This window comes from Oreochromis niloticus, linkage group LG19 (assembly GCF_001858045.2).
Source record: "Oreochromis niloticus isolate F11D_XX linkage group LG19, O_niloticus_UMD_NMBU, whole genome shotgun sequence".
NCBI classification, from domain to species: domain Eukaryota; kingdom Metazoa; phylum Chordata; class Actinopteri; order Cichliformes; family Cichlidae; genus Oreochromis; species Oreochromis niloticus.
The window spans coordinates 2,181,264-2,196,835 of record NC_031983.2 but is presented as its reverse complement, the minus strand read 5'-3'; the positions used below and the strand labels follow the sequence as shown (position 1 = coordinate 2,196,835).

General features: G+C 40.7%; 1 protein-coding gene across 1 annotated transcript in view; it reads left to right on the top strand.

Annotated features, from left to right (window-relative positions):
- nrxn3a (neurexin 3a) overlaps nt 1–15,572 on the top strand; it is a 233,810-nt gene that overhangs the window by 187,009 nt on the left and 31,229 nt on the right. The window contains 1 exon segment of the mRNA XM_013264683.3: nt 13,250–13,431. Within this exon segment, the coding sequence (XP_013120137.3) occupies nt 13,250–13,431 (182 nt within the window).

The window sequence follows — 15,572 nt, the reverse complement described above, 5'->3', positions numbered from 1 at the left end:
TAATAACGTGGTTAGCCTACTCAACGTAAATTACACACGAACAACATTAAAGAGAAGAACGGCTGCTGCTGCCATCATCATCCGCCATCATTTCTGCTACACTGACAGGGCTAGGGGCCAGGACTCTACTCTTCGGGTTTTGAGGGATGTTGCTAACTCCGGGTCCGATAACAGGCACCACACCCGCAGTAGATGTGCTTGGTGTGAGGTCTCGCAGCAAGCTATCAAACACGGCGCATTTCTCGGCTTTAAAAAAAAAACGCTATGCGTCGCCAGGTGTTTCATCGGATTTGAGGTGTTACCTCCTTTGACAGTATCACAGTATCAGCTTAAAGCACTTGTTGCAGGCTGCTGAGTTTGCATCTTTTGCTGTGAAGTACAGCCAGACTTTTGACCGCTTCGCCTTGGGCATTTTTAATCTTTAGCTCTGCTCTAAAAGAACGTACGTACCTGGGCCCGCCTACTATCCTCGGAAACGTAAAATGATTGGCTAGAATCTAAATTGTATCACAGCTCAGGAAAAAAAAAAGCACCGAAATGTGCGCTGCTTTTCGGTCTAGTTACTACCGTTTATGTCAGAACCGGTGCCATGATGGCACCGGATACCGGTACCCATCGCTCTTAAACATATGCAGCAGTTATATTAATCCATTTGAAACTCATGGGGAACATTTTTCTAATGAATACCTGTTTTTATTTTTAATATTTTTTTTTGCAATACTTTTGCAATTTTCCAATAATGCAGTTTCATATGTAGTGAGGTACATTCATTGTGTTTTGGTTTTGAGACATTCCTCCACCATTTGTCATTTTGGGCTAATAGTAAATAATTTTTGGTGACTTCACAGCACCCTGGTTTATAATATTATAGTATATAGAAGTACAATGCCTCTGTAATTTTTTTTAACCTATGTTACTTTTTATGGTAGGTTGTAGGTATTTCTGACATTATTTGCAGAATTAATCAATACAATGTAATTTCCATATCATATCATATCATTCTTTTCCTTATGGAACTTTTTTTTCCCGCACACAGTCTCTGTGTAGGGGAGCAGGGTGTCAGGAGATGTGTTGAGGATGAAAGTAAATAAGTCAATTAAATGTATTACAAGTTCAAGTGGAAAATCAAATACTAATGGGATATCTTAGAATGGATCCCTTTCAGGCAGGCTGTAAACTCGACTAATTATCATGGATGTTTTGTAGTCTTTGCTTTTTAGTTATTTAGTATTAAGTCAGCAAATATAATTAGATAGATATAAACAAAAGTTAAAGAGTGATGGCATGAATGATATTGATACTTAGTATCCACTCAGTATGCCATCAAACTGAAAATAGTGTTACTTCAAGTTTCAATGTGTATACAGTTGCTCTGCAATCCATCCATGCTTTTTTTGCCCCCATCTGCTCTTTCTGGTCTTTAGCTTCCCGTATATGCTCATGGAAGGACGGGGAGGTCCCATGACATATTGCTATTAAACCAAATATGAATTATTGCAGATGAATTTTTTTTTTCTTAACTAACATGACTCAGAAATCCAGCTTTTGGAGAATTCTGTCCACCAAAAGCTGTAATTTGGCAGGACAAAGATTTGGAATATACTGGTCAATGAATGAGAAACATAGGCTGTATATCTTTGCGGCAGATCCACTGGGGAAGGTTTCACAGGTGATCACTCTGCATGTATTTGCCAGCTGGTCACAACTGAGCAATCTGGTAGCAAATCAGAGGGGCTGAGAGAGACTCTATTTTTCCCTTCAGTGATCTTTACATCTATCTTGCTATGTGCTAGATCATTCCCATTGAATAGAATAGAATAGACTGCCACTTTCATAGACTGCCCGTCTATGAAAAGCGCTTAATAAATAAATGTTACTTACTTAACAACTTGTGACCGAAAAGTGAAATGCTGAACATAACATTGTTGAATAAACTCTTATATTTTGTGAGAATGTGATCTACCAGCCACATAGCAGACAGGTCTGGCCCAGATCTGGTGTCAAGCCGGCACTGCTGGCTGACTTCTGGCTTGGTAAGTGGTATGTCTTCCAGATATGTGCCAGGCCTGGCATAGATGGCACTGTCTATGTGATGGCATGCCACATCTGGCCTGATTGTGGTTTGGTTTATGTGGCCCAGGCTCATAGGTAACAGGTCTGGCCCGGACCCGGCATCAAGCTGGCACTTCTGACTGACTGGTGTCATGGCAGGGTGTATGTCAATGATGGCACTATTTATGTTCCTATTTTCCTATTTTAGTTAGAAGACCCAAATGCCATGTTGCAATACTATACTGCTATGGTAGCCAATGTTACAAATGCAGGTTTGACAGGGTTGTGAGTGTATACTTTATCCAAAACCTAGTAAGGTTTCCCACCCAGTGTTTCCCACCGGGTGGCTGTAGCTCAGGAGGTAGAGCAGATCACCTACTGATTCAAAGATTAGTGGTTCGATCCCTGGCTCCTCCAGTCTGCAGGTCAAGAGTGAGAATGTGTATGAATGCAGTTAGGAAGCACGCAGTTTAGAGCAAAGTATGAGTGGGTAAATGTAGCACTTTGAGTAATCCACGAGAGTAGAAAAGCGCTATATAAAAATCAGTCCATTCCCTGTCTGAACAGAGTTCCTTCATGTTACTTTTGCTCTGTTTTGCATGTTCCGGCACATGTTGTTATTACATGGCTTGATTAAGGTACACATTAGGCTGACATCTGGGGCCAGAGCTGAAACTGTTCTGGGTCAGCACAGGGCCAGCAGCGTGTCTGCAACTGGCCCGTGCCTGCACACAACTTACACATGGCCCACATACCGCAAAGAATGACGGCCCTTTGGTGGCCCAGCTCAGGCTTGCCAGAGGTGGCCCACACATGGGCCAGCACATGGCCAGTTGGAGAAACACTGGTGGTCCTGTGGGCCATGGGCCAGCACATGGCCAGTTGGAGAAACACTAATGGTCCTGTGCTGGCCCATGTGTGGGCCACCTCTGGCAAACCAGATCTGGGCCACCAAAGGGCCGTCATTCTTTGCGGTACGTGGGCCATATGTAAGCACATTGTGTGGGCCAGATCCGGGCCATACCAATTTTGCTATGTGGGCACATTGAATGCTGGGCAAAAATGCCACTGATACAGTCAGGGATACACACCAAGTGCAGAGACACGCCTGGCGGCGGTCAGGTGCTTAGCTGGCTTAAGGTAAGTTCTTATGATCGGTGAATATGGTGAATGGATGTTCAGCCCCGTCTTGCAGATGACGCCACTCCTCTAAGGCTAGTTTTATAGCTATCAGTTCTCTGTCTCCTACATCATAAAAAAAGTATCAACTTGGCACGGGAGTGTGACACAATGTTTAGGATGACAATAAATACAATTATGCTTAGCGTGAGATTCATAGGGACTCTAGCATGGCGGTCTAAGGGCAAGCACAAAGCATGGCTGGATACAAGAGTGGCTGCACTGAGGAGAGAGGAAAACAAGGGGTTAGTGTATTCCAGAACTCCTCCAGGTGTACATGGATTTAACAGAGGGGTATGGCTTATGTTGCAGGTGGAGTCAGAGGTGCATTGAGGGGAGAAGGTGAAGGTCCGAGTGAGATGAGTAGAGATATGACCTGAGTTCCAAGGCAGGGTGGCACCACTGTGTGCAGTGGTGGCAAGAGGGCAGGCAGGTGTAAGGTTGGAATCCTTCCCAGGAGATGGAGCGTGAACAGTAGTGAGTGTAGTCAGTAGTGAGTATAGCTCGGTGTCCGAGGGGCGAGCTGACCAGAGAACTGTAACATGAGAAAATGAGGTAAATACAAAGGCTTGGGATAACAACATGAAGCGTGAAAGCCTGTTACCAACGTGGGTAAGTTGACGAACTGGTGGTGAAGAGACTGCAACGGTGGTCTGAAAGATCCTTAGCAGATTGCTCCAGATTAGCTCCAGGTGAGGTGGTGACAGCTCCGTCCCGGGGCAGGGACAGGAGAACATGCACTCAGTGGAATATTCCAGCAGTTCGGATCTTTCCGCACTGTGACAAAGTGCTGCAAAGAGGAAAAATTTTGTTATGCCATATGGCATTCACTCACCCATACAACGTATGTATAAGTGAGTGAATACTTTTGGCAGTATAGTATATATATATATATATATATATATATATTTATATGACTATGTGAGTATCAACTTGCTAGTGGTGGTAAAAGTGACTCATAAATTTAAAGGTGAATGGGTTTCTTCGAATCTCGACAATCAGTCTCTCTTATTTTAACCCTGTCTATGTTTCTTCTGTCACGTCTGTCTTTCTTGCCTTCCTGGCGTTCTTTAATTTACATTCTGCCTCACTATAAACACACGCTGCCTTTTGCTGTTGTGTTTTTATCATTCCAACTCAACCCTCTATCTTTTTTTACAGCCTTTGTCAATATTTACAACAGGCTGTTCACTTCTATATTTACATTTGCTTCCACATTCTCTTGTCCTGACATCACTCTTTTATCTCTTTTAATTTTGCTATCTCTCTCAGCACCTCTAAAACACCCACCCCTCCAACACCTCCACCCCATTTCCTCTTTATCTCTTTCACTTACTCTCTCGCTCGCTCTCTCACTCTGGGATGCTCTGACACCTAGATTACAGATCATTGCTGGCGCCTTCACTGAAAGGCAAATATCAATGAAGGGTCCACACTAAGATGGACAATGGTAAACAGCAGAAAGGATTTTTTTCTTTAAATTGTAATTTAATGGACACGAAATCTTCGAGGAAAGGAAACTGAAACAAAATCAAGAGGACCACACATGACCAAATCTCTCTGCAAACTGGATAAGATCAAGAGGCAGGGAACAGTTCTCTTTCTCTCTGTGACTTTGAAATTCCTTTCCGAGAGAAAAAGCAGAGATGAAGGGATAGTCAGAGAGATGGGCAGTGACTAAAGTGTAGCGCATGAGGAGCAGGTGCTGAGTTGGAAAAGGGCTGCACAAGCTAATCTACAAGTTGTGTTCAGAAGAGGCTGCAAAAGATATTCATCTGCAAGTGAGTGACGAAACATTTCTCCCACTGAAAACGTTACGTCCAGATCAACAGAATCAACTTTTGGAGATTCATCTGCATTCGTTTGAGTCCTTATTGGCTGCATTTGAGGATTAAAACTGTTTCTTTGTGACTGTTTTTCTAAGGTCAACCAATTGCATCCCTCAGATGTGTTTTGAAATATCTGAGAGTGAGGTATCGTGTTTTATTTTTTTAAATTTTGTCAGTCATGACAGTTTTGCTGTCTAGAACCATGTTTCAGTTTATGTCTACGTGAACTGTTTGGAATCATGTGCCCCACTGACCTGTTACCGTCGTGGGGTCCCATTAAAAGGTTTTCATCCCAAGCCTCTGGACTAATTGCTCTCTATAAGAGTGCCTGGATAGGATGGCTCATTCTGGGATGTATTGCTGGATCTTCCAAACACAGTTCATCCCCATCAGGGAGGTTAGAGAACTCCAGGAGCACCACCAGACCTCGGGTGGAAAAAGACTTGATTGCTTACCCTGAGGAGCTACACTTAGAGGTGGCAAGACACCACTCCACTTCACCCGTCTCCATATATAGATCTCCACTATTGCTAAAGGGTGGTCACAGTGAGTATTAAAAAACAGCACAACAATAACATTCAAAGAACAGGGAATTCAATTTCAAATTTATTAGTAAAAATGTAAAACTCTAGTATGAATGGCTGCCATCAATTAGCAGTATGCTGACTAGTTCTTGTTCTCCTTCATGTTATCATGGACATACAGGTTTCCAGCCTACATGAGAAAAACTTCCTCATGCCTCACAATTAAAAACGTGTAAACACAATTCAAACATCTATAACAAGCTACACATTAGGTTGTTGCTTAGTTACTTAGTTGGGCTTAGTTTTGCACAAATGTTAAAAATAAATCTCTATCCACAAATACATACAAAGGTCATGTACATCATACAGAATATACTGTTAGGTCCAAGACTTCAGGATCCCCTGTCACAGAAGTCAGGCATCACAGAAAACGCTGCCAAATGGAAAACAAAGAAAGAGACAGACAAAGGTGTTTACACTTTATCATCATCTCTATTTTTCTGAGCAATATGTGATTTAGGAAGTTGTCTTCAATAAGTAAAAGTACTTGTTTTCCTCCTGTAGAATACCATGGTCAAATCACATTGTATAATTAACATCAGCATGAGAAGTGCTTTTTTGTGCTGAGGCATTTTTTTTTACTGTCATCAAACTGGTCTCCCAGTCAGGAGTCCAGTTTGAAAAGAGTTCTTTTTTTTCTCTTCTTGTCCCTGATGTATCTCCCTGTTCTTTTTGGCGCATATGCAGCCTGACAGGAGCTTCCATGTGGTACCGAGGCAGGTTACTGACTAGTAGTTGGATGGGACTGGTCCCTTCTGGGGATCCTTGGGAATCAGAAGTATCCAGCCTTCTGTTAGCCATTCTGGGTGTCTCTCATTGACTAGCAGCTGGTTCATGTGTACTGCCAGACAGTCGTGGAGTGCAGCCGCTTTCTTCAGCCAGTAGACGTGAACCATGTCAGGGCCTGGTGCTGTCCAGTTCTTGGACAATTGGATGTCTGCCACTGAGCTTTGCCGCTATGTGTTGCATGAAAGAAAAGCTTCTGGACTTCTTTAAGTTGCCTGAAGACGTTTCACCTCTCTTCTGAGAAGCTTCTTCTGTTCTAGGTGGAGAGTCAGAGATTTAAGCCCTGTGGGAGTTTCCCCCCCCAAGAGGGTCAATGGATCCCCTAATGATCCTCTATCTAATCACATGAGCCAAGGTGTGAAAACGGGTGTAGGTCACAATCAGCCAGGGTTTCGGGTGAGCTCATTGTGAAACCTAGCCCCACCCTATCATGTGATGTCCTGAGGTCAGATGGCCCAGGATGTGAGTGGGCATTAAGGCGTCTGCAAAGGGATCTCAAAACTGGATTATAGATGGCAGACAGTTGGTGTCGTAAACCACCACCTCTGTTTAAAGATGGTCGCTCACAGTGGACATAGATGGCTTCTTTCACTCCTCTTACAAACCAGCCACATAGAGATCTATAACATTTCCCATGTTTACATAGCATTAGCATTTTAATATGTACAAAGGTTCACATATACTTCATACCAGAACCAAGAAAAGTCAACATAGAACTTGAATGCATGCTGAGGTTGCAGTTCAGCCATTTGATTCATGTTACAGCAGCTCATGAGTGAATTAACACGGTGCGATAAAAGTACTTTTAGAAGTACATTTTCCCAAACACTTACATTTACTTACATCTATTTAAATTTACTTGAAGGGTTAGGGGTCGCCACTTCAGCATTCAGTCAACTTCTACAGAGTCTTGCTGATGACCTGCTAATTTTATTAAGGTGTGTTGCAGCAGGGACACATTTGAAGGTTTCAGGACACCGGCTCTCGAGGACTGGAGTTTGACACTCCTGCTCTACTGCTTCTGTCATGTCTAGTTCTTAGTTCATGTTTTATTATGTTAGTTTCCTTTCTTGTCCACCCTGTCACAGTCTCATCTGTGTGTCTTGTCTCTGTGTTTTGTTTCCTTTTCTTCTCTCTAGTCATGTCTCCATACCCGTCTGGTCTCTCTGTTTTGCTGTACTTAAGTAGAATTTTCGGGTATCTGTACTTTACTTGAGTAGTTATTTTTCTGACTTTACACTTTTACTCTCTAAATTTTTAAATAAATATCTGTACTTTCTACTCCTTACATTTTCAAAATAGGCTTGTTACTTTTGGTTTAACACATTTGAGGGGAGTTATTATTTAACGTCACTGTGGGCCTTCAAACATCAAACAGCCTAAATGGTAAAAGGCCTGTATTTATAAAGCGCTTTAATAGTCCCTAAGGACCCCAAAGCGCTTTACACATCCAGTCATCCACCCATTCACACACTGGTGATGGCAGCTACATTGTAGCCACAGCCACCCTGGGGCGCACTGACAGAGGTGAGGCTGCCGGACACTGGCGCCACCGGGCCCTCTGACCACCACCAGTAGGCAACGGGTGAAGTGTCTTGCCCAAGGACACAACGACCGAGACTGTCCAAGCCGGGGCTCGAACCGGCAACCTTCCGATTACAAGGCGAACTCCCAACTCTTGAGCCACAATCGCCCCTAAGCCTAAGCAGTAACACATAAGAGACAGTCCTATTGGTTATTCAATCACCAGGGATGTCACGTGGAAAGAGGCAAAACCATGTGCCACAGTCAGGGATTTGGGTTTTTTGGGGGTGTTTTTTTTAGCACAACATTGAAGTTGAGGATCTTCAGCATCTAGCTAGCCCTACAAAAGAGGAGCAAGCATAAAGTGAGTAACGTTTTTTAAGTGTCAGGTCATTTCAAATGCAGCATTTCTATCAGCTTAACAAACATCAGCAAACACACAAATTGAGTTTGTTGCAGTGTTTTGCAGCTAAAAGTCTATGGGCTCAAATTGTGGTCATAAATATTTTGTACTTGTAAATCAAATGCGACCAATCAAACCAAATGATTGGTCAATGTCATGTCAATCACAAATTCAACAATCCAATCAGAGAACAGATGGGTTTGGCTTTTGGAGGGGTGCGTTACTGTTAGCACAGTAGGTTAACTGTGTTATTTAAAGGTTGCATGAAAGTAACCTGCAGGTTAGTGCAGGATAGTGATGGATTTAAAATAAAGTGCTGTGTTGGACTGGTGCACAGTAGCTGTGGAGCTCATGGTCAGAGCTACTGTCTAGTATAAAGACAGCAGTCTTTATAAGCATACTAACAGTATCCTGTCAATGTAGAGTATGGAAACCATCCAGGGCAAGTCATGAAACCTCAGAGCCCAGATCACAGCCTGTACATTTAAATCTACTGGAGCTCTCGATAGAAATTATTGTGACTTGTGATCCTTTTCCACACGCTGAGCAGCAACCAGTTTTAGGATTCCACCATGTGCTGAATCCTATTTTAATCCCATTCCCTACTCGTTTTTTCCTTATTTTTCTCTGATCATCAGTGTTGGGAAGGTTACTTTTCATTTCATTTCATTTCATTTATTTATTTATTTCACACTTGGTACAACAGTTCAAACCAACCAACCACACTTTCTATCAAAAAAGCACTACAACCATGTGTGAAAAGGAGCAGGAAGAAGAAAATATTCTTATTAAACCCTGCCCCCTATCTACAATCCAACTTATATTACAAGTGGGCACCAAAAATCAAGGAACAAACTAACATTAACATTTATCTCCGGTCCTAACCCAAACCAAACAACAAATTTACAATCAAAATATACAAATTTACAATCAGAATATACCACTCCACATAGTAACAAGGAGAAAAATAAAATTAAAATAAATAAAACAAAAAATTATAATGGATCCTTTTTCAATGAACCCCAATTTCATTCACATTCTTCATATTGAGTTATCGTTTCAAGCATGTAACACTTTTTAAAACAATGTAAATTCATACAATTCTTTAAATTATAATGAAGAGAGTTCCACAGTCGTATACCCCTAACCGTTGGACTCATTAACCTTTGTGTAGTCCTAGCTAACTGATGCTTAAAATAAAATTTCCTTCTGCTATCTTCTCCCCCTGAACACAATAAAAATACTCTTTGTAACTTAAAGGGCAAAATATTATTTTTAGCCTTAAACATAATTAATAGTGTCCGTAATTTCACTAAATCTCCTAATTTTAATAATTTCGATTTTATAAATAATTTATTTGTATGTTCTCTATATTTAACATTATGAATCATTCGTATCACTTTCTTCTGTAATAAGTTTAAAGGTTTTATAGTGTTCTCATATGTGTTCCCCCAGATTTCAACACAATAACTAAAATATGAGAAAAACAATGAAAAATATAAAATGCGCATTGTTTTATAGTCTAATAAATCTCTTACATTTCCCAGAATATAAATGTTTTTAACCATCTTCTTTCTAATATACTCAATATGTGATTTCCACGTCAAATTTTCATCTACTATTACACCCAAAAAACAAAATTCAGTAACTCTTTCAATCAATTCTCCATCAATGGACATAATGACTTCATCCTCCTTTACACGATTGCCAAATATCATGAATTTCGTTTTTCTCAAATTCAAGAAAAATTTATTTACATCAAACCATATTTTTAATCTTAACATCTCAGAAGTCATAATTTTAACCAAATCTTTCAAATTCTCTCCAGAGCAATAAAAATTTGTGTCATCTGCAAATAAAATAGAATTTAAGCTTTTTGATACGTCACAGATATCATTAATATATAAATTAAAAAGTTTAGGTCCCAAAATAGAACCTTGAGGAACGCCACATACAATCTTCAATCTTTCAGAGGTGTTACCAAGATAATGTACATATTGCGATCTATTTTCTAAATAACTCCTTAACCAATTCAATGCCACTCCTCTCACACCATAATTATACAATTTAGAAATCAAAATAGAATGTTGTAAGGTATCAAAAGCTTTTTTTAAATCAACGAATACCCCAACTGTATATTTATTATTATGGGTGGCACATGAAATATCGTCAATGAAAGTCAACAATGCTAATGCCGTTGATCTATTTTTATGAAATCCAAATTGATTTTCATTTATTAGTTGATATTTTTCAATAAAACTATCAAGTCTTTGCGCAAAAAGTTTATCAAGCACCTTTGAAAACTGTGACAAAAGAGACACTGGCCTATAGTTGTTAAAACTATGCTTATCTCCAGATTTATATCAGGGTATCACTTTTGCCACTTTCATTCGATCAGGAAATACTCCTGATTGTAACAAAAGATTAAAAATATAGCACAGAGGAATAGTTATACAATCTAAAGTCTTTTTAATTACAACCATGTCTATACCATCACAGTCAGTTGATTTTTTATTTTTACCATTTTCTACAATTGCTACTATTTCTTTTATGGTAGTATCAGCCAAGAATATAGAATTAACCACTCTACTTTCTCCTTTCCAGGCTTCCTCATATTCTGGGTCGTCATTTTTTCTAATTAAATTTGCTAAAGTGGGTCCGACATTTACAAAAAAAGAATTGAATTCGTTTACTACTTCAGTCTTGTCTTCGACCACTTGATTATTCTTAATAAAATAATTATGCCGATATAAGGGTGTGTTCTTGTTACCCAATACCTCCTTAAAACTATTCCAAATGCCCTTAATATTATTCTTGTTTTCCTGAAAAAGTTTATTATAATAGTCTTTCTTGGCTTTCCTCAATATTACTACCAACTTATTTTTATAAACTTTATATTTCATTTCCGCATTCTTAGTTCTCTGTGTTATATAATCCCTATATAAATTATTTCTCTTTTTACACGCATTTGCAAGACCCTTAGTTATCCAAGGTTTCATATTCTTATTCTTTTTCTTATACTTAAACGATACCACTGGACAATGTTTATCATACAAGGCCAAGTAAGTATTTAAAAAAGCTCCATATGCAGCGTTGACCTCATTAACATAGAGTTCCTTCCAGTCCACTTCCATGAGATCTTGTCTAAACGTGTTAATTGCCTCGTTATTTCTTAACCTTCTAAGACTCACAACCAACTTCTTCCTTTCTTTTCATATTTAAATCAAAAGTAAAAAAGACTGGTAGATGATCGCTTATATCATTTATGATGAGGCCACTCATAATATTACTCTCCAAGCTATTAATGAAAATATGATCAATTAGTGTTTCTGATTTATCTGTTATTCTACTCGGCTTTATAATTAAAGGATAAAATCCTTTACCAAGTAATAATTCAAAAAAATCTGACGCAGCTGTATCATTTGCCTCTTTACAAAGATCAATATTGTAATCACCACACAAACATAAAGTCTTATTTCCCTTAGCCTTACTCAATAAGTCTTCTACTGCCTCTGTAAATAACTCAATCTCTGACCCCGGTTTCCTATATATACACGTAACAATTATATTCCTTCTTCTTTCTATGTCCAATTCCACTGTCACAGACTCCATTAAATCGTCGATAGCCACAGACATACATTCAACTTTTTTACATTTCAAATCACAATTAACAAAAAGTGCCACCCCTCCTGCCTTTTTCTTAATTCTATTTACAAAGTATAAATCGTACCCTTCGATACAAAAATGACAACCCCTCTTCTCATCTAACCATGTTTCAGACAGAGCAATTATTTGAAACCTGCCTCTCAAACTATACAGAAAATCTTTAATCGAAGCAAAACTTCTATAAAGACTTCTGCAATTAATATGAATTAATGAAAATGTATTAACTATTTCAACCGTATCCCTGAATTGCTCCTCTGTATAATATTCACATGTGACATTAATTGTATTAAGCACATTCCTTTCAGGGTCAATACCTACTTCAAAATCATGTGATTTATGATCTGAGTCGTCGAGCATTATGCATAATTATTCTAAAACTATCTATTAACCTCAAAAAAGAAAGGGATCCTTAGCAATCGCACATTCATTTATCGACATATTTTAAAGTCCGTTGATCTTCTTTTCTTCCATGTCCAATTTACAATTTCCTTTTGTCCTTTTCCACCCGAAGTAGCATCTGTTCTTGTAAAGGATGAACTAATTGTTTTTAGGCTTATAGCCATGATTGGTCGTAACCGTTTGCCTATCTTGATAATGTTATCTCGTATAAATGTCCAATTCCTCAAGGTCCTTAATCGTTATAACCTTGGCTTCTTCTGGTGTTCCATTCAGTTTAATCATCACTTTACAGTTCCTGGTCCAGGTTGCTTGAATCTTTTTCTCCTTCCGTAAAATGCGAGCTTGTCTAGCAATATCTGCATTTCTTTTTGTAAGATGTTCATTCAAATGTACTCCGCTTCCTTTCAAAAGGCTGGACCGCCTCAGCAAGTCAACTTTGTATGTTGACTTTAAAATGTATTCCACTACAGATTACAGAATACATGCCCCAAAACTTTGTAATGTATTCTGTTACATTACTCAATGAGAGTAATGTATTCTGGATACTTTGGATTACTTAATATATTATCATGCTTTTTACAACATGAATGTACTATTGCTGTGTGATTTATTACTATTACTGAAGGTAATAATCATGTGCAGTTCTGAAAGCAATACCACTAGATGTTTAAATCTTAATATAAATGTAAACATGTCCTACATTAAGTTACCTCAACTTCTTGTTCAGAGCTACCATAATACAATTTACAACACTTAGTGAAAATATGCAGATCTACAGTTAGCAGGTCTTTGTTTCATAATTCATGCTTTCTCCTTCTTTTGCTTAGCTGGGACAACATACATCTTTGGCAAAGGTGGGGGCCTCATTACATTCAATTGGCCAGCCAATGAGAGACCAAGCACCAGGACGGACAGGCTGACTGTCGGCTTCAGCACCTCCCTGAAAGATGGCATCTTAGTCAGAATTGACAGTGCACCTGGTCTAGGGGACTATCTCATGCTGCATATAGTAAGTTCAACTCAAAATATTGTCCTTGAATAATTTGTGATTTTTTTCCTTTTATTGAGTTTTTGGTTCCTTTTTTACAGTAAAGTAGATTTATAGTTTTATCCCCCAGCATGTTCCATGGGCTTCAGCTGTCACATTATGTGGATTTTAGAGAGAAGGACACAGGACTATATATACAAGAACTCATTACTTGTGAAAAAGAGAGGGACACAGGCGAAAACTTAAGAACACTTAAAGAGGACAATGAAACACTAAATATTTAAACTGATAGAAATTAACATCACTGAGCCCTGCTCTCAAAAACTGACATAGATCTAAGACTGTCTGTGAAGCTGGACCGGGAATCCCATCAGCAGTATGTCAGCAGGGAAAATAGGTCAATGTGTGCAATGGCCCAAAAACACAAGCCAAAAAAAAAAGAAGGCTCAGAGGAAGAGATGCCACACTTTTTCCCCCCTCACGTCATCTCACTGATTGGATTACTTCATATTACAATTTAAGAAATGCGAGGCCCGGACTGTAACGTGGAGGTTTTTTCCCCTGCAGACATGTTGATGGATGTTAGGATTTCCAGTCGTCTTTGGTAAGACGCAGTTATGCTTTTGGTGTGATATGCATGTAGTAACCTGCTATGTAGTACTGTTTGGTTATGTTGGGAAAAGAGAGAATATTTTATTGCATAAAATAGCACTGATCACATCATGCAAATATCTGCTTGTGTGTGGACTCGAGCTTGTCAGTCTGGTGGCTCAAACAGGCTCTCCTCCACACAGTCCTCATTCATAAAGTGCTTTACAAACCCAAATATTATGGCTAACAGGATGATTTTACTGTTGGAGTGCAGCTAGCCAAACAGTCAGATTTTGAGAGCAGGGCTCCATGATGTAAATTAGCCTTTATATGTTTAGTGTTTCACGTCCTGTTTATCCATCCATCCATCCATCTTCATCCGCTTTATCCGAGGCCGGGTCGCGGGGGCAGCAGCCTAAGCAGAGAAGCCCAGACCTCCCTCTCCCCAGCCACCTCCTCCAGCTTATCCGGGGGAATACCAAGGCGTTCCCAGGCCAGCCGAGAGATATAATCTCTCCAGCGTGTCCTGGGTCTGCCCTGGGGCCTCCTCCCGGTGGGACATGCCCGGAACACCTCACCCAGGAGGCGCCCAGGAGGCATCCTTGTCAGATGCCCGAACCACCTCAACTGGCTCCTTTCGATGCGGAGGAGCAGCGGCTCTACTCTGAGCCCCTCCCGGATGGCCGAACTTCTCACCCTATCTCTAAGGGAGAGGCCAGCCACCCTTCGGAGGAAGCTCATTTCTGCCGCTTGTATCCGCGATCTCGTTCTTTCGGTCACTACCCACAGCTCGTGGCCATAGGTGAGGGTAGGGACGTAGATCGACCGGTAAATTGAGAGCTTCGCTTTTACACTCAGCTCCCTCTTCACCACGACGGACCGGTGCAGCGTCCGCATCACTGCAGCCGCAGCACCAATCCGTCTGTCGATCTCCGGCTCCCTTCTCCCATCACTCGCGAACAAGACCCCGAGATACTTGAACTCCTCCACTTGGGGCAGGAACTCATCCCCGACCCGGAGTGGGCACTCCACCCTTTTCCGGCTGAGAACCATGGCCTCAGATTTGGAGGTGCTGATCCTCATTCCTGCTGCTTCACACTCGGCTGCGAACCGCTCCAGTGCGAGTTGGAGGCCTTCACCTGATGAAGCCAACAGAACCACATCATCCGCAAAAAGCAGAGATGAGATTCTGAGGCCACCGAAGTGAAAGCCCTCCGCCACTTGGCTGTGCCTAGAAATCCTGTCCATAAAAATTATGAACAGAACCGGTGACAAAGGGCAGCCCTGGCGGAGCCCATCACCCACCGGAAACGAGTCCGACTTATTGCCGGCAATGCGAACCAAACTCTTGCAACGGTTGTATAGGGATCAAATGGCCCGTAGCAATGGGCCAGACACCCCATACTCCCGCAACACCTCCCACAGGACACCCCGAGGGACACGGTCGAATGCCTTCTCCAAGTCCACAAAACACATGTAGACTGGTTGGGCAAACTCCCATGCACCCTCAAGTATCCTTGAGAGGATAAAGAGCTGGTCCAGTGTTCCGCGACCAGGATGAAAACCGCATT